The sequence below is a fragment of the Loxodonta africana genome, chromosome 13, assembly GCF_030014295.1.
Source record: "Loxodonta africana isolate mLoxAfr1 chromosome 13, mLoxAfr1.hap2, whole genome shotgun sequence".
In the NCBI taxonomy this organism is placed as follows: Eukaryota; Metazoa; Chordata; class Mammalia; order Proboscidea; family Elephantidae; genus Loxodonta; species Loxodonta africana.
Window position 1 is genome coordinate 14,672,541 of NC_087354.1, and position 20,435 is coordinate 14,692,975.

The 20,435-nt window shown below is 40.1% G+C and overlaps 1 protein-coding gene across 5 annotated transcripts in view; it reads right to left on the minus strand.

Annotated features, from left to right (window-relative positions):
- The window catches only part of MEF2A (myocyte enhancer factor 2A), a 212,260-nt gene that overhangs the window by 4,823 nt on the left and 187,002 nt on the right, over window positions 1-20,435 (minus strand). For all 5 annotated transcript variants that reach the window (XM_023553063.2, XM_064267059.1, XM_064267060.1 and 2 more), the window contains 2 exons: window positions 5,999-6,125; window positions 841-967 (listed from right to left, as the gene is read on the minus strand). In XM_023553063.2, coding sequence (XP_023408831.1) covers window positions 841-967; window positions 5,999-6,125 — 254 coding nt within the window. The remainder of the gene's footprint in view (window positions 1-840; window positions 968-5,998; window positions 6,126-20,435) is intronic.

Here is a 20,435-nt window from a genome sequence, read left to right on the forward strand (position 1 = left end):
ACTCTCAGGGCAGGAGGCTAGGGTCCCCTTACTGCCCTAAGCAGGCGTGAAGCAGCCAGCCCACAGGGAAGCCTGTTGGCTCTCCTCCACCTGTTCCACGAGTCTACCAGAGCACTGCCCCTTCTCCTTTCTGCTCAGGGGTGTCTGGTAACCCCTGAGCACCACTGTAATTCTCTCGCTGGTAGCCCAACACCCTGGCTCACAGGAATGTTCTCTTTGTGAACCCTCCTTGGTGAGGTGCAGAATATGCAATGGGCTGGCCAAGCCATATGAATTCTATGTAGCCTAATTCACAGGAAAGATACTCCCCGCTTCTCCTCCCCTATGATCCAGGGAGAAAGCAAAGGGCACAGCTTATTTTCCTAGTCTCCTTGTCCACAGATATTCAGCAGACAAAAACAGGGAAGGGTGGTAGGTGGGCCTGCATACCTTCAAGCTGCCTTTCTTCAAACTGTGGAGCCACAGACAGGTGTTGGAAGTAGGGGTGGAAGTAGATGGGCTGTTAATTATTGATCAGCACATAGAAGACAGGGTGCATATGGGTGGCATCTGTGCCTTGACGCCCCCTTAGACTAATAGGGTCTCTCTGCCTTGGTATGTCCATGTAAGAAATGCCTTGCTCCCTGAATCCCTTCAAGGAACGCCTAGTTCGTTCGGTAGCCAAGGTATTATCTACAGCCACGTAAAGAAAATACTTCTCCGAACACTTGGGTCCAACTGAAAAAGAATCACTGCAAGATTATTAACATGAAAGTCGACAGGGCAAAAGACTAACTGTTAAGAAAAGAGAGTGTGGTGGACTGGGAATAAAGATTTGCGCAAATTCTTCTAGTTACTCACACAAGAGAGCTGAGGGCTGCTTGTCCTAAATGGTGCTGCTGCCAGGCCGACACCTGCCCCAAAGACAGCATTCCTGGGGAGTTGAAACCCTGCAGGGCCGATAGGTCCGCACTAGTCAGTGAGTAATCTAAAAAAGAAGAAAATATTGCTCTTGTGTATACTGAAAGGTCCTCATGTTATTCTACAAAGGCGCATGCAAAACCTGTTCTTCCAACAGGCTCTAGAAGTTTCTTGGTTGAGAGAAGCTAGGTACTTCGTAACACAAAACAACACGCTTACGTGTCTAAATCCCACAAAAACTTTCTTTTTGTCGGTTTAAAGGATCTGAGTATATCTAGTTGTCTGAGAGTATTTAAATATAACAAAACTCAGGTTTGTACTAAATGCGTGTAGTTTATTACTTCACAGAAGTTGAGTGTGTTCCCACACCGCCATTATTTTAAACAAATATGCCCACAGCACTGCCTTTGTGAACAAAGAGAAGCCCTCTGGCTCACTCAGACTGAACCTGGACCCAGAAGACGTATGTTCTTGAGGTACGGGGGGAGCCAGAAAGGCACCGCACCTCTTCTCACTGAGCGCCACGCTTAGAGACATCAACACCAAATGCATTATTACACAGAGAGTTAACTGCACTTGTCTACAGTATTGGTGATGTCACAGTTCCATACTGACTGCAAAATACTTTCACGTTCATTAAAGAGCTTTACGTGCTACAAGAGCAAAATACAGCTCATTTTATACACGAATGCTTGGGTCATCATCACTCTGACCAAGACTTGGGACCTTAATTCTCATTCACATGTAGAGCTTTTTTTAGTTCATCATTAACACTTGTCTTTTCTATTTAGTTCTAAAGAGAGGTGGCAAAAGCTCTTTTACTTTTAACTTTTCTCTCTTGCCTCCAGAGAGGCGTTTAATGAATCATTTTTTTTTTTAAAAAGGAATTGAGTTGAAACAGCATGGCTGGTACTCAGTATTCTGTTCTGACTCTGTACTTCTCTCATTCTAGATGCTCGAAGGTGGCCTCCACCATCCCACGGAGGCAGGAGGCAGGAGGCAGGAGGCAGGAGGCAGGAGGCAGGAGGCAGGAGGCAGGAGGCAGGAGGCAGGAGGCAGGAGGCAGGAGGCAGGAGGCAGGAGGCAGGAGGCAGGAGGCAGGAGGCAGGAGGCAGGAGGCAGGAGGCAGGAGGCAGGAGGCAGGAGGCAGGAGGCAGGAGGCAGGAGGCAGGAGGCAGGAGGCAGGAGGCAGGAGGCAGGAGGCAGGAGGCAGGAGGCAGGAGGCAGGAGGCAGGAGGCAGGAGGCAGGAGGCAGGAGGCAGGAGGCAGGAGGCAGGAGGCAGGAGGCAGGAGGCAGGAGGCAGGAGGCAGGAGGCAGGAGGCAGGAGGCAGGAGGCAGGAGGCAGGAGGCAGGAGGCAGGAGGCAGGAGGCAGGAGGCAGGAGGCAGGAGGCAGGAGGCAGGAGGCAGGAGGCAGGAGGCAGGAGGCAGGAGGCAGGAGGCAGGAGGCAGGAGGCAGGAGGCAGGAGGCAGGAGGCAGGAGGCAGGAGGCAGGAGGCAGGAGGCAGGAGGCAGGAGGCAGGAGGCAGGAGGCAGGAGGCAGGAGGCAGGAGGCAGGAGGCAGGAGGCAGGAGGCAGGAGGCAGGAGGCAGGAGGCAGGAGGCAGGAGGCAGGAGGCAGGAGGCAGGAGGCAGGAGGCAGGAGGCAGGAGGCAGGAGGCAGGAGGCAGGAGGCAGGAGGCAGGAGGCAGGAGGCAGGAGGCAGGAGGCAGGAGGCAGGAGGCAGGAGGCAGGAGGCAGGAGGCAGGAGGCAGGAGGCAGGAGGCAGGAGGCAGGAGGCAGGAGGCAGGAGGCAGGAGGCAGGAGGCAGGAGGCAGGAGGCAGGAGGCAGGAGGCAGGAGGCAGGAGGCAGGAGGCAGGAGGCAGGAGGCAGGAGGCAGGAGGCAGGAGGCAGAGAGGTCCACCGTACCGATGCCTCTCTCTCTCAGTACCCCCTCCAGGGCACTTTTGACCCCTAGGTCCTTTATATCCAAGCTGCCTACATGAGCGTCTCTCCTGAACAACTGAAATCTGACATGCTCCAAACTGGACACATCTCCTGCAAACCTGTTGCTCCTTAAATACCACCTACTTTAGTAGATGGCACCAACACTCACCCAGATGCCCATGCCAAAAACCTGTGGGTGGTATCCTTCATACTGCTCTCTTACTCACACCACCAACCAGCACATCTGGTCAATCTTTCCACTGTCTCGCAAGTCTGCCACAATTCCCCAACTCTACCGCCACCACTCAGTGCACCCACTGGCACCCACTACTTGCACCACTATAACAGCCTCTTTTGTGGCCTCCTTGCCCCTATGTACACTGCAGCCAAAGTGATATTTTCAAAATGACAAAGATGATCCTAACACTCCTTTGCTTAAAACCTTTTACGGTCTCCCAATGCTCTCAAGATAAAGTCCAAAATCCTCAATATGGGCTATTAACTCAAAGCAACCCTATAGGACGGAGTAGAATTGCCCCACTGAGTTTCCAAAAGGGCACTGGGTATTTGGGTGGGCTATTAAACCCCTACTTACCTCCCCAGTCTAGACTCTAAGCACCCCTACCCACTGCTGTACCTCCGGCCACACTGGCTTTCTTTCAGTTCCTAAAGACAGCCATGTTCCTTCTGTCTCCTAGGCCTTTCACATGGTCTTGCCTCTGCCAGGACACTCTCCTTTGCCTAGCTAAGTCACACACACCTCTTTAGGTCTAAGCTTAAATGTAGCCCTTAACACAATTGCAATAAATTATTCCTAGGCCATTTCTCTTCTGCCTTTCTTCCCTAAGATCCACTGTTAACTATGCACTCTTGTTTCCAGTGTGTGGCATGGTACCTGCCACACAGCAGGTGTTCCATAAATATTTGCTGATGAACGCATGCATACGCTTGTGCACCTGGGAGCAACCTTACTGACAGGCAGAAGAAGCACATATAGGGTTCCTTAGCACTGAACTTTACTTTTTGAAACACTGCTCATTTATTCATTCCTTTGTTGCCTGTCTGGTATGTGTTTGACATTAAATACGTACAGAAAGGTGGGTATGATACTAAAGAAAGATAAAACATGGACTTCCTGTAAATACTGAGAAATGCAAATAGGTAAGCAAGTTAAATATGGTACAATCAAACAGAACAGATGCTGTGAAAGGAGAGCAAAGATAAAGCCGGTCTGTCAAAAGAACAAATGAGACTGAAGGTAAGCAACTGATGGTTTTGAGAGAACCTGACTCCAGCTTTATAGGTTTTGGTAATTCCTCTGAACTTGTAAAAACAGATTCTTTCTAATCCAATGGCATTTCTAAAAACAAGTATCGTGGAAATTTGTAAGTATGTTGAAAACCTTGTTAACGAAATGTTCAGTAAGTTGTAATCTAACTTCAACGTCCAGTTCAAGCTACATCTTAGCCAATACGCCTCTGAACATTCTGGCCCACAGATCTCTCTCTGTTCCTACCTTCTCAGGTCTCAGAGTATAAATGGGTAACCTCAACCACTCAGCACTTCCTCTCCACGGTTAGCAACTTAGCTATGTCTCACATCTCCTCAGGCAGAATAAACTCAAGTCCCTCACGTACAGCCAGCCGGTAATCAATACACTAAAAGAGAATATCCTATGAATGCATAAGCCCTGGCTTTACTCTGGAACCTTGCTCTGTGTTAAGACATAAACACCAGGCTACAATTCATACATCCTTTTTTTTTAGCTAGGCTAGTTAGCTGTCAGAGGATTTAGCTATTTTATTTGATTGTTGCAAAAGGTAGTGTACATTTCCTCAGATGCTTTTTTTTCCTTATATTTTTCACTCAAAACAAAACCAAATCTTTCAAAATTGTTTGTTTTAAAATAAGACAAAATCAAAATTTTTTTTTTATCAATTGCTCTCTCAGGCAGCTGCCAATAGCAGCTGAACAGCTAAAGCATTTGCCCCAAGTCTAAAATGTAATGACCTTTATCAGAGTCTACCGGTGAGAATCACCCAGAGTATGTCCCCTATAGAAATTCCCTGCATTACAGTCCCAGAATCACAGACAAGGCACAGTTAAACCAGTCCCTTTTTCCTCTGAAGCATCACATGTTTGGCTCAGCTAGAGAGAGCACATAAACACGTGTTTTCTGACACTCCTTGAAGTGGCAAAGTGGAATGAAGCTCATTGTGCACAGGGTTCCCCACACAGCCTGTTTGGCTAAAAGCACCCCTCTAGTCACTGGCATTCTTCAACTTCCTCCATATAACCCCCCAACTAGGGTATCTTAAGACTCAAAGGCTAAACTTAAGGGGTGAAGAGTGACTAGCTCTGAGGAGGAACGGCTGAAGTCCTTGTTTTTGTTCCTCAGGCACAAACAACTGAAAGCAAACTGTAAGTTACAAGGAGGTGAGCACAACCTGCCCAACTCAGCTCTACGCCCACCATATCCTCAAGTCCTGAGGTCCAAAAGGATTCACGTTCTTTCCCAAAATAGGTTAACAGTGCACAAAGAAAAATATTCTATTCAAAAAGCCGGGAGGAGTGAGATACCGTGTAATAAGAAACTATATAGAAAACACTGAGTAATAGGCTATTAGCCTCCTGGGTTTGATGTGTGCCACAATTCTGATAACAGCTACTTGTTTTACTGTCAGGAGTTAAGTGGAAGTTTATGTTAGAGAAATACAAACAGCTGCAGAACTGGCTGGAACCCCTGCTAAGAATTTGCATTTTCACCCTAGATATACTGAATCAGAATTTACAGTTTAACAAGATCCCCATGTGATTCTTATGTATAATAAATTTTGAGAGCCACGGCTCTACTACTGGTTCTCAGAACTGGTCCCTAACCAGCAACATCAGCACCACCTGGGGAGCTTGATGGAAATGCAAATCCTCAGCAGGGGTTTGAACCAGAATAAACCGGTTGGAAGCCCTGAATAGAAATAACCCATTTATGAATTCATTCCACTATTAACAATTGTAATTTTTTTAAGACTAGCATATTTTTTTAATATATCCAAATGTGAATCTAAAGAACTGGTTATTTATTTAAATAAATACACCGTTTAAAAATCACAAAAGGGCATACTGATCACAAAAGAGAGAAATAAAACCCATGAGAGGCGATAGGGCAGGCTTACCAGTGTTGTAGGCAGTGGGCATCGCTGAGTACACGAGTCCCTGTGGAGGCAAGCTTGGGGTCGTCACAGACACCACTGGAGTAGCAAGAGGCTGAGTGGCTTGAGAACTGCTTATCCTCTGGGTATTCTGTGGGAGATTAGAAAAAGTGTTATTATGTGAGTATTTTTATGTTTAGGCTTAATACTTTAAAAATAACATTCAATTTAAAAGTGATATTTTTCACAGTGTTATAATATGAATGTTGTATTTTCTGAATAAGTGATGTGAAAATCTTAAAATATTCTATACTAAAATATTCTAATTAAAAAAGAATACTAAAGGGACATATTTTTATATTATTCATTTTCTTTTTTCATAGAGAGTTTATCGATATCATAGACATGACCTTACAACAGAAACATACATTATAGGTGATAACACTTTCATACGTTAGCCTAAATGAGATGTGATGCCATTACAAACACTGCCAGGCTACCCTCAGTAAAAGGTGTGTAGGCTCTAAATACGTGATGATAGCAAAGACCATTTGTATGTTCGGGATCATAGGTCCATGAGTACAGTAAGTCCCTGATTTATGGACACCCGACTTACGGACAGTGTGTACCTGCCCTTTAATGTTATGTAAATTTCCCCTCTCTTTGAAACGACTGAGCCAGCTCTTAACCGGCAACCAATTCTTCATCACGATCCCCTTCCTTTGCTGCACATGCAACTTTTAAATCACTGAGAAGGCTTGAGCCTTTTCTCATACTGAAGTAAACAAGGCGAAGGAAGAAATGGGTGCACCTGTTCCGACTTACCTACAAATTCAACTCAAAAGAGCGTTAGGAACAGAGCCTCGTCTGTAGCCCAGGGACTGCTTGTACAGGAACCAAAACTATGTTTATTTGCAACACTTACGTGTTATCATGGTTTTTAAAGTCACGGCTTATTGAAGTACATCTTGCATTCTTAGTTCCTATATTCCTTCCCTCTAATCCTGACCTATTTTTTGCCAGTGGCATCAGATACATCTCCCTCTACACTCCCAACTCTTCTGAAAGGAAAGGTTTTGAGTAGAGATCTTTTAAATTACTTTTGGGTACAAAGTTGTGAATGGAGCAATAATAAATGCTCGCTGATTGGCTGGCTCTACATAGTGTCCTATCTACAGTGAGAATGAGTAAAAAACTCAACTTTCTCAGTTTGCTTTAAGGCAGTCATTGTCTTCTACGTGTAAGGGTATGACAGAACCAGCTTCTCACCGTGTCACTGGCTTAAGCTAACATTTTTCAAAACTGAGGCTCAGAGGAACAGAACAGACTCCATGTGGTTAGTACACAAGTGTCCAAGATTTTTTCCTTTAAATGAAGAAGTTACGGTCTGATAAATGATTCTGGGGGCATAAGCCATATCAATAAAAGTACAATTCAGTACCACTCAGATTTCTTGGAAAGAATTAGAATGTGATTTGGTTCTTATCAGTCACCACTTTTGGAAGGGAATGTTAGATGAAAGCCTTTGGCTAGATTTAGATAATCTCCAGAAAAAAGGCCACCTGAATGAGGATCCAGATCTCAATTATGTCTTTTTAGTTTGTATTTTCTCTTCAGTTTAAGTGAGATGATGTCAGATAATGTAGTATGTGATATACTGCCTGGGTTTTTGTCCAAGATTCTCCTCTTCCTATCATCTTCGTCTGTACAGTCGGGAAGACAGTGATCCTTGTCCTGCCTGCCTCACAGTACTACTGTCAGAATGAAATGATCTCATACATTTCAAGTGCTTTGGTAACTGAAGTGCTAAACAAATGTAAGATAAACTCGTTGCCATCAAGTCGACTCCGATCCATAGCGACCCTACAGGACAGAGTAGAACTGCTCCATTGGGTTTCCAAGGATTGGCTGGTGGATTTGAACTGCTGATCTTTTGGTTAGCAGCCATAGCGCTTAACCACTGTACCACCAGGGCTCCAAAAAGGTGAGACAGTATCCTTAAAATTACTGTCCCAGGAAACCCCCTGCTCCAAGACTTCTACAAAACTGGTAAAGAAAAAAAGGATAAATTTATCCTTTCTCATTCCTAGCTCATCCACTGGAGCTGTCAGGAAGTAAAGCTGTTCTAGGATTGCAAGGACGCCAAGGAACCTGCAGCTAAGTTTTCTCCAAAAGAGTCTTTAAGACAGGCTTCAGGGCACTGCCCTTCCTTGCTGTGTATCAGTCATCCATGATTATATTTTAGAGCTTAAATCAATCTGAACAACTTTCTAAGTCCTAACAGATTCTGTTTCTGGTTATATATTGGTTCTGACATATAAAGCTCTGCATTTTTAATTGATTTGTTTTACAGCTTGAATTCTCTTAGTTGAAGTTTTAAAGAATATGAACAGTTGTTTATAGTTCTTAGTCATATATGTTTCTTAGTTACAAATATTTACTTTCATGATTTCTAGACTTTACAGTCTTCAAAGACTTACAAATTTATCTTTGAGATTTTATAATGGAGGATACTTTAAAGAACGTGGAAAATCAATGTATGATAACTAGGAATACACGAGTCTCAGCACTGAGTTACCAATTTTAATGATTTTTTGAGATAGGGATCTATTGGAATTAGTTTGTCCTTTCATATTTGGTCAATGGTACTTCAAACATCAAATACTAGGTGAAAGAACAACCACACCATGGCTTCATCTCCATGGCAATCTCCTGGCATGACCTCCAAGACAGGGTAAGAGTGAGACTCCAATACATTGGTTCTACCCATCAAAGCTACTAATCTCAACGGCAGAGTTCTACAAGGGTAAGTGACTTTCAGAGCCACTAGAGGGCAACGTGTTGCCAGATAATTCACAGGGAACCATTCATGTCAATTTAAGCATAAGTTTTTTAAACCACTGCCGTTGAGTCAATTCTGACTCACAGAGACCCCATAGGGTTTCTGAGGCTGTAAATCTCTACTACGGAAGTAGGCTGCCATATCTTTCACCCGAGCAGTCACTGGTGGTTTCGAACTGCCAACCTTTCAGCTAGCAGTCAATCACTTCAGCCATTGCACCACCTAAGCATAAATAAAAAAACCAAAACCAAACCCACTGCCATCAAGTCGATTTCAACTCACAGCGACCCTATAGGTCAGAGTAGAACTGCCCCGTTGGGTTTCGAAGGGGCGCCTGGTGGATTAAACTGCTGCTTGGGTTTCGAAGGGGCGCCTGGTGGATTAAACTGCTGACTTTTTGGCCACCAGGGTTAAGAGCTACGGCTGCTAACCAAAAGGTCAGCAGTTCAAATCCACCAGGTGCTCCTTTGAAATCATATGGGGCAGTTCTACTCTGTTCCATAGGGTCACTATGAGTCGGAATCAACAATGGGTTTGGTTTGGTTTTGAATCTCGGAGGAGTTATTTTAGCTTGAATCACAAACCTCTACCTGCTAATCATTACTGTACTATTATTTCACTATAAAAGATACTCCCTATCTGTACATACTATAATCCAACACTACATTCACAGCTGACCATTATTTCCGTTAATACAAAACCACAGCCAAAACTGAGAGCGACCATGAAGCTGAGTAAGGAATAATCTCTTATTTCACAGACAGAGCATAGACAACCTTATCTGAAAAGAAAACAAACTGCAAAGCACACCAGCATGCATAAACATGTATAATACAAGTAAAACCAGCAGATGCCGTTCCCCCGTGTTTTCATGCAATCTGAACCTCCTCTAAGCTAAAGACAGAACAATTTCAAGTCTTAATTCCCTTAAAATTGAAGGCATCGAAGTAGCAGCTAATTCTGAATTCCTACGAATACTTCCGTGAGGTTTGGGTTTTAGTTTCCAAAGAAGAAACAGATCAACTCCAAGTTACTTTTAGTCATATTTATTTTCTAAAGGCAAAGCCAATATAAATCTTTTTTCTGGGGGGGGTGAAGTAGGGGTGGGGATGGGGGAAAGTAATAGTTGCTTTTAAGAACAGAATATATTCTGAGAGAAAAAAGTTCAGTTTGCATATTTTCAATTACAGACATTCCTCTTAGTGAACAGGGAATCCCCTTGTGGGTCAGATCTTCTGAGGCAGGCTGAAACAATTCCAACTCTGAAAAAGGTGACCTCACCAAAATGATGTAAGCTGTTTGAAAGAAAGAAAATAACACAAGACCATGTGCTACAATCTGAGGAACTTTGAGGGTGAAGTCATTTTCTAAAAATATTTTAATAACTTGGGGACTATATAAGGTATATTGTAGCTTTTCTTCACAAAAGCTTTAACAAGTGTCCTGTGCTTATGGACAGCTCCTGTTTTTAAAGGCTCTGTTCCAACGTTCCCTCCAACCAATAAAATGGGTCAATATACACATCATAAACAGAAAAGCACCAGTACATTGCTTTAGTTATTCATTCAGAAGTGTTTAATTAAACAAAAAAAATTTCTGTACAAAGGGAACACTGATTAGATAAAAGCATTTTAGTGAAGAATTAGTACTTTCTAAATCTATCAGCTCTCTTCAAGCAGAAACCCACACTCACCAACTCCAATTCCTCTTCCTCCGACTGCACTCAGCACAAAAGAGGGATAAGAGAGTTACTGTGACTGTTGATACTCACAAAGCAAAAATTTTTTAGAAAGACATGTAATTTGGACACTAGCAATTGTCTGGAGCTCTAAAGACATGATTACACATATAACAAACAGAAACATAAATTATTTACTGTTCCTATACTTGTAATAGATTGCAAAAGACCAGAAAGATTGTTTTAAATTCTCCAGGTACAGGATTTTAAACCACGCCCTCCCCTGCATGCTGGCCTCTCTGACATACAGCCAGGCTGATGACACCTTATTTAAAAGGGGTCCCTAATCATAATACCAGTTTATGTTTGGAACCTTGAGAAAAATACCTCTATACTTCCATCTTAATCCTCTACCCCTATCCCACCTGGTCACACAGGTCACTTACCCCTCTCCTACAGTCTGTGTTCCTTAGTGGGGAGAAATCATTTTACGTTTTCTTATTTCCCAGAGTAGCTAACAGTGTTATGAAATAACAGGAACTCAAACACATGTAAATAAAACACTTTTAAATCGTACAGTTTATCTATGCTTATCATTTGCAAATACGGTTTTCAGATGAATAACTTCAATGGAGAAAAACCACATATATGAAGAAAATGAGACTAAAGAAGAAATGAATAAAATACAGAAAAGGGATGAATTAAACACATTTGTTCCTTTTCTTCTGAACATTCAGAAAATATGTACATCCTAGAAATAATCTGTTAGTTTGTTCTTATTTTACTTGCATAAAACAAACTTGTTCGTCAGTATGTGAAAAGGGTCTTATAAATAGGCATCACGGATACATACAGCCCCAATCTGGGAGGAGATCTATGTGTAAACTAATGGTGTAAAATCAGAGGGATGCCAATTACTTAACACTGGTCTACAGTTACTATTTCAAATGTGAGTAAAATTTCTTCAACTGTTTTGTTATAGATATCTTTACCTATCTCCAACTACAAGATACATGTCCAAATACTATAAAATGTTACGGGCTAAAAAAACTACATATATATATATATATATATATATATATATATAGTTTTCACTTTAACCTACAGGGATAATGGTATAAATAGCTTATATGGCAAATTGAGTTTTCCATACTTAATGGTCTCTTTAAAAAAGATAATTATATCAACAAGTTGCTAATTTTACAGTTCACTAAAAATTCTTACAAATGTCTATCTGTGCCTTATATAAAACTTTTTGTAGTTAGTATTTCCAAAAGATAATAGCAGGTATCCCCACATCCAGTTTTTAAAAGGTGAGCCAAATGCCCAACCTAAATACATTTCTTCTTGGCTCTTTCTTTTGGGCATTCTTTCTTTGTTACATATATATGTATGTATTTTTAACTTTTTATTATAACTTTAGATTTAGAGAGCAGTTGCAAAAAGAGAGCTCTCTCACACCCCTCACCCAGCTTTCCCCAATGTTAATGTCTCAAATAACCACGGTACAACTGTCAAAACTAAGAAAATAACATTGGTACAATACCACTAATTAAAACTGAAGATCTTATTTATTTTTTCTATTAGGCTGATTGCATCAGTCTTTCCATCAATGTTCTTTTTCTATTCCAAGATCTAACCCAAGGATCCCACAATGCTTTTAGCTGTCATGTATCTTTAAGTCTCCTGTGGTCTGTGAAAGTTCTTCAGTCTTTCCTTGCCTTTTACGACCCTAACACTTTTGAACAGCACTGATGAGGTAAGTTATAGAATGTCCACCAATGTGGTATTGTCTGGTGTTTTCTCATGGTTAGACAGAGGGTATATGGATCTTTGGAAGAGTATCACAAAGGTAATGTGACCTTCTTAGTACATTATACCAGAAGGCACATGACATCTTAACGTCCCATTACCAGTGATTTTAACCTTGGTCTTTTAGAATTATTCACTATAAAGTCATTTTTCCCTTTGTAATCAACAAACATTTTAAGGGAGACATTTTGGCTATTCAAATATCCTGTTTATCCTTCACTTTTGCCCATTAAATTCAGCATTCATCTGTTGATTTTGCCTATAACAATTATCACTTACTATGGAGCCCTGGTGGCGCAGTGGTTAAGAGCTTGGCTGTTAACCAAAAGGTCAGTAGTTCAAATCCACCAGCTGCTCCTTGGAAACCCTATGGGGCAGTTCTATTCTGTCCTATAGGGTTGCTATGAGAATTGACAAGATAGCCACGGGTTTGGTTTTTATGGTGTTCTAATAGTGGCTAAGGAAACCCTGGTGGCGTAGTGGTTAAGTGTTATGGCTGCTAACCTAAAGGTCGGCAGTTCAAATCCACCAGGTGCTCCTCAGAAACTCTATGGGGCAATTCTACCTTGTCTTATAGGGTCATTATGAGTCGGAAATCGACTTGATGGCAATGGGTTTGGTTTGGCTTTTTGGAATAGTGGTTAAATGCTACACTTGCTAACCAAAAGGTGAGCAGTTCAAACCCACCAGGCGTTCCTTGGAAACTCTATGGGGCAGTTCTACTCTGTACTAAAGGGTCGCTATGAGTCAGAAGTGACTCGATGGCATTGGGTTTGGTTTTGGTTTGGTAATGGTGATTTGCTATTTCATTCCTTCTACGTTTATTAACTGGAATTCTTCTCTAAGAAGGAGTTGTTTCTTCTTTTATTTATATGTTCAATCATCTATTTATGTCAGTAATGGACTCATAGATACCCTTTACTTTATTAATCATATTGTCTCTGCTCTGGCCACTGGGAGCTCGTGAGAAAGGCTGGCTCCTATAACCTTTTACACTTCCTTATCCTCTGGCGCATCTTGTATTTTTCCTGCACTAGAATTTCAATAAAATCAACCACTTCTCCAAAGAGCCCTCGTTCTTTTTATTGAAGAAACGTATTTAGAAACCAAGATCTGAGTGCTAGGTATGCTCACTGTTACTGGGTGTCACTGCTTCAAGGCCCTCTCAGCAAGACAGAATAAGGAAATACGTGTGCACACTAATTCACGGATCTCTGGTGGCACATGGTTAAGCACTTGGCAGCTAACCAAAAGGTGGACAGTTCAACCCCCCTAGCTACTCTGTGGGAGAAAAGACCTAAAGATCTGTTCCTGTAAAGTTTATGGCCTAGGAAACCCTATGGAGCATTCTACTCTGTCCTATAGGGTTGCTATGAGTCAGAATCATTTCAATGGCACACAAAACCCTACCCACTGCCGTCGAGTCGATTCCGACTCATAGCTACCCTATAGGACACAGAAGAACTGCCCCCTAGAGTTTCCAAGGAGCACCTGGCGGATTCAAACTGCTGACCTCTTAGTTAAGAGGCGTAGCACTTAAACATTATGCCACCAGGGTTTCCAAAGGCACACAACATACTAATTCATGTATATGCATGTATATATCTATCTGTTTATATTAAAACAACAACAGCATAAGTTCATACTGATACATCCAACTACAACTCAGACACACAGAGGTCAATTCTAGACTCGCTGCCCTCCCCTTGCTTATTTGTAACTTCTTTCTTCAATGATGAGAAACCTGGCTTTTTATCTATAATACCCAGTGCCGTTCAGTTGATTCCGACTCATAGCAACCCTGTAGGACAGAGCAGAACTGCCCCATAGAGTTTCTAAGGTATTCATTTATTTGGTGTGTGCATGTGTGGGGTATATGTGCACAAAGTAGTTTTAGAGTTGCTAACCCATATCATGTGAGAAATGTATCTGCCATTTAGAAAAGAGTACAGGGTCTGGATATAGTTTTTCTTTTTTTGGTCTTTATAGTATCCAGTCAAAACAGTTCCCAAAGTTATTTAGGATAGCTCCTTTCTTCCTCATCCCCTTCAGTATGATGTCACTCATTTGTAATATATTTATGTGTCACTGTCTACATTCCATCTTGGGTTCCCCTGAAATCCTGGTTGATTTCTTTAAAAACTGTACACAGTAAAAAACCACTCTTTGTAGTACACAGTTCTACTAGTTTTAACAACAGAATCATGAATCCAATAGCACAGTATCATATAGAATAGTGCCACTGCCTGAAAAACTCCCTCATGCTACCCCTTTGTGGTCACCAAATTCCTTTCCTCACACCCAACTGCTGGTTACTGACCAGTGGTTACTGATCTGTTTTGCATTTTCCAGAATATCTGACCTCTTAAATGCATACTGCATTTAAAATTCACACACGTTGCTGTGTGAGTCAATAGTTTCTTCTTTTATTGCTGAATAATATCCCATTGTATAACTATGGATGCAATCCACTCACTTGCTTGACAAATGTATACAGTTGTGTATCTAACGGCACAGTACCACGTGGAATAGTTCTATACCTTGAAAAGTTCCCTTTATAGTCAATTCCCCTCCCCACTTCCAACCTCTGACAACCACTGATCCGTTTTGTGTTTTCCAGAATGTCATATAAATGGAATATACAGTGAGCGGCCTTCTGGATCTGTTTTTTTTCACTTAGCTAAATTCACTTCAGATTCATTCGTGTTCTGGGAACCAACAGTCTGTCCCTTTTTATTACTGAGTAGTATTCTTTTGCATGGATGTATCGTAGTTTGTTCATCCATTAATCTGCTGAAGGACAGCTGGCTTGTTTCCAGTTTTGGGCGATCATGAAATATACAGGTTTTAAACTACCCCATATGACTTCCGAGGAGTGGCTGGTGGATTTCAACTGCTGACCTTTTGGTTAGCAGCCAAGTTCTTAAGCACTGTCCCACCAGGGCTTCATTTCAGTTTCCTACAAAGGGGGTTACTCAGTTGTATGGTGAGTATATATTTAACTTTACAAGAAATTGCTGAGCTGTTTTCCAAAGTGACTGTACCATTCTGCATTCCCACCAAGAATGCATGAGCGTTATTGTTGTTCTACATTGCCACCAACACTGTTAGCATTTTCCGTTTCTTTAATTTTAGCCATTCTAATAAGTATGTAATGGTGTCTCATTATAGTTTTAATTTTCATTTCTCTAAAGCTTACTGATGTTGAGCATATTTTCATATGCTCTTCTGCCATCCATATATTTTAGTAAAGTAACTGTTTAGATCTTTTGCCCATTTTCAAAATTGGGTTGTATGTTTTCTTTCTGTTGGAATTTTGAGAGTTCTTGATATATTCTGGATACAAGTCCTTTATTGGATATGTGATTTGGAAATATTTTCTCCTAGTCTATAGGTTGTCTTTTTATTACCTGATGAGTGTATTTCACAGAGCAAAATTTTTAAATTTTGATGAACTCCAAAACATCAACTTCTTAAATTTATGGATCATGCTTTTGTTATATTATTTTCTCCCATTTTTTTTCTTGAAGTTTCATTTTAATGTTTTACATTTCCTTCTATTTTGAGTTAATTTCCGTACAACGTGAGGTATGTAACAAGGTTCTTTTTTTGCATATAGATGTTGAACTGTTCTAACACTGTTAGTAGTAACAATTATCCTTTCTCCATTGAATTGCCTCCCTACTTGTGTCAAAAACCAGCTGAATGTATTTGTGCAGGTCTATTTCCTGGGCTCTCTGTTCTGTCCATTGATCTATGTGTTCATTCTTTGGTCAATACCATGAATTCTTGACTACTGTAGCTTTATAGTACATCTTGATATCAGATAATGTGAATGCTCCTACTTCATTCTTTTTCAAAATTGTTTTGGCTATTGTAGTTCCTTTGCCTTTCCATATATATTTTAGAATTGGCTTGTTAATATCTAAAAAAAAAAAAAAAAAGCAAGCTGTGATTTTCACTGATTGTGTTTAATTTATAGATCAAATTGGGAAGCAGTAGTATCTCTACAATACCAAAACCCAAAAGAGTCTTCAAATCCATTAATGTCATCTATTTATTTCCAGGTCTTCTCTGGTTTCCTTCATCAGTGTTTTGTACTTTTCAGCCTACAGATCATGCATGTATTTTGTCAAAGTTGTACTTAGGTACTTTTTTTAGGGGGGGGGTCCTATTATAATTGGTAATTAAAAAAAATTTCAATTCCAACTTTTCATTGCTGGCATATAAGAATACAATTAACTACTGTATATTGATCTTGTATCCTGCAACCTTGCTGAACTCATTTACTGGTTCTGAGAGTTTTTTGTAGATTCTTTATGCTTTTCCATGTAGAAAATTATTTCTTCTGTGAATCAAAGCACTTAATCGCTTCCTTTCTAATATGTATGCATTTTACTTATTTTTCTTGCCCTACTGTACTAGCTAAGACTTCCAATATGCTGTTGAGTATGAGTGTGAGAAAAAACACTGCCTAGTTCCTGATGTTTGTATAAAACTGAATGCTTTCCTCTTGGTAAGTATGATGTTCGCTATAGAATTTTTGTAGATGTCCTTATATTAAGTAATTTCTCTTCTAGTTTCAAGAGAGTTTTATCACGAATAAATGCTGAATTCTGTCAGCAAGGTAAATCATACCGATGAATCTTTAACTGTTGAATCAGTCGTACGTTCCTGGGATGGTCTTCATGTATTATCCTTTTTACATATTGCTGAATTTATTTACTAATATTTTGTTGAGGATTTTTATGTTTATAGTTCATAAGGGATACTGGTTTGTGGTTTTCTTTTTTTATAATATCTTTTGTATTAGGGTAATGCTGGCTTAGTAAATGAGTTGGCAAATATTCCCTTCTTTTCTATTTTTCCGTGTAAGAATTAGTGTAATTTCTTCCTTAAATATCTGGTAGAATTTGCAGTGAAACTATCTGGGTGTGGAGTTCTTTTTTTTTTTTGGAAGGTTTTTAAACTAGGAATTCGATTGTAGTTTGACTATCTGACAATTCAGGTTAACTATTCTTCAGTGAGTTTGGTAGTTCTTTGGTAGTTTTTATCTGTCAACGAATTTGTCCGTTTCATCTAAACTACCAAATTCATTGGAACAGAGGTATTTGTAGTATTACTTTTTTTTTTTTTTTATGTCTTTTGGGGGATATACCCAGTAATACCCAGTGCGGTCGAGTTGATTCCGACTCATAGCGACCGTATAGGACAGAGTAGAACTGATATACCTTCTTTAATTCTGATTTCGCTAATCTGTGTCATTGCTTTTTCTTTGGTCAGCCTTGTAAGGGGTTTTATCAATTTTATCGATCTTTAAAAAAAGAATTAGCTTTTCATTTCCTTTCTCTATTGTTTTTGTTTTAAATTTCATTAATTTCTGCTCTTTAGATTTTCCCTTTCTTCTGCTTGCTTTCGTTCAATTTTGCTCTCTTGAGTTTCTAATGTGAAAGCTTAGATTACTAATTTGGACCTTTCTACCTTCTGAATGTAAATATTTAATGCTATAAGTTTCCTTGTTTTAAAGTCTACTTTGTGTGAAATTAATATGGCTACTGTAGCTCTCTTTTGGTTAGTGCTTGCACGGCATATATTTCTTCATCCTTTTACCATTGATCTATATGTTTATATTTAAAGTGGGTTTCTTGTAAGTAGCATATAATTGAGTCTTGCTTTTCTATCCAATCTGACATTCTGTCTTTTAACTGATGTGTTCATACCACTTGTCATGGACTGAACTGGGTCCCCCAAAATGTCTGTCAACTTGGCTAGGCCATGATTCCCAGTATTGTGTGGTTGCCCACCATTCTGTGATCTGATGTGCTTTGTCTTATGTGTGGTAGATCCTAACTCCATAATGTTAATGAGGCAGGATTAGGGACTGTTATATTAATGAAGCAGGACTCAATTTACACAGAGATTGGGTTGTGTCTTGGGTCCATCTCTTGAGCTATGGAAGAGATAATCGAGCAGAGAGGAGAGAGGCCTCATACTACCAAGAAAAAGCCATTTAGACCAGGGGTCCCTGCGCTACAAAACTCCAGACACAAGGGAAGACTGATGACAAGGACCCTCCCCCAGGGCCAAGAGAGAGAAAGCCTTCCCCTGGAGCTGGTGCCCTGAATTCAGATCTCTAGCCTCCAAGACTGTGATAGAATAAATTTCTCTTTGTTAAAGCCATCTACTTGAGGTATTTCTGTTATAGGGGCACAAGATAACTAAGATACCACATTTAACGTTGATTAGTTGTATGGTTTGATTAAAATCTATCATTTTTGTAGCTATGTTTTATTTGTTCCATCTGTTGTTTTATTTTTTCCCTCCCATTTCTTAGATTAGAACCTTTTAAAAAATAACCTCATCTTCTCTACTGACTTTTTATACTTCTTAGTTTTTTTTTTCTGTAGTTACACTAGGGTTGACAATATACACCTTTAGTTAATCAGAGTTCACTTTCAAATATTATATCACATCATGTATAGAGTAAGGACCTTATACCTATACATTTCCAATTTCTCCCTATCATCCTTTGTGCTACTGTTGCCATATTTTATTTTTACATATGCTTTATAAACACAAAAACTATCAGCTTTGCTTTAGGCAGCAGGCTGTATTTTGAAGCAATTAAAAAGAGGGAAAACCCACAGATCTTGGTTTCTAATACTACTCTCCAATAAAAGGAACCAGAGTTCCCTTGGAGAAATGCCCAATTCTAGGACTGGGGCAGGAAATTTACAAGATGAACCTGAAGCATATAGTATGCCAGGAAGTAAAGTACGCCACCTTTAAAAAGTCCCACAAGGATAAGGGAAATGTCAAAGGATCACGGGAGCCAACTGAAAGGCCAAAGCTGAAACAATCTGGGTGACGGAAGAAGTGCTATTGGGGTATATATAACCCAAAGCATATAATAAATACTCATGAGTTCATACTAACATAAATAAATAAACAAGTAAGTGGGAGAGAACAGGAAAATCTGTGCAGAAGAATTCCAAATAATTTGTGTAGATACTCTGTACTCAGGGGGTAGAGCACGACTCCCCACTCTTTAAGTTTGGGCTGTGCATAGATTTCCTTCCAGAGAGTACAGTATGGAAAGGAGGGGGAAAGAGTAACTTTAGAAGTGAAGAAACTCGTCAAAAACTACATTAGCCTGAGGGTCACGGTTAACATCAACAATAATTAGTCGTCTTGATAGTATATAGCCTTGATGTGATGAAAATGTCACTTTGAACTCTTCAGTCTTCTGCTCCAAACCCATTACCTGGTCTATCATGAGGGAAAAAAAAAATCAGCCAAATCCCAATCAAGGGACATTCTGTAAAATATCTGACCAGTAACTCAAAATTGTCAAGGTCATTAAAACAAGCAAAGTCTTAGAAACTATTACAGCCAAAAGGAACCTAAGGAGACATGATGACTAAATGAAATGTGGTATCCTGGATGAGATCCTGGAACAGAAAAAGACATTAGGTAAAAGCTTTAAAAAAAAAAGGATGAAATACATATTTTAGTTAATAATTATGTATTGGTTCATTAATTGTAACAAGTGGGCCATACTAATTTATTAATAGTATGGGAAAATAGGTGCAGAGTATATAGGAACTCTGTATTACCTTTGCAATTTTCCTGCAAATCTAAAACTGTTCTAAAAAGGTTTATTAAAATAGGTGGAAATCAATTTTATTTTAATTTATTCCATTTCCATTGTTCTTCATTTCTTTGTGTAAACTTACAAAAACGTGTAAGTTTTTGATGTATCATATTCTCTTACCTGAAGAACTTCTCTTAACATTTTTTGTAAAGTAGGTTTGCTGGCAATAAATTCCCATAATTTCTGTTTGTCTGAGAAAGTATTTATCTTTCATTTTTAAAAGATGTTTTTGCTGGGTACGGAATTCTAGGCTGGTGGGTTTTTTGTTTTTTAATTCCAGCACTTAAGTATGTTATCATGTTGTTTTCAAGCTTGCATGATTTCTGAAGATAGAATTAATTCTTATATTTATTACTCTGTATTTAATGTGTCTCTTTTCTTTAGCTGCCTTTAAGGTTTTTTTCTTTTGCTTTTAGCAGTCTGAGTGTGTGTGTGCACGTGTACTATGCACTTACACATTTGGTGGCATTTATCC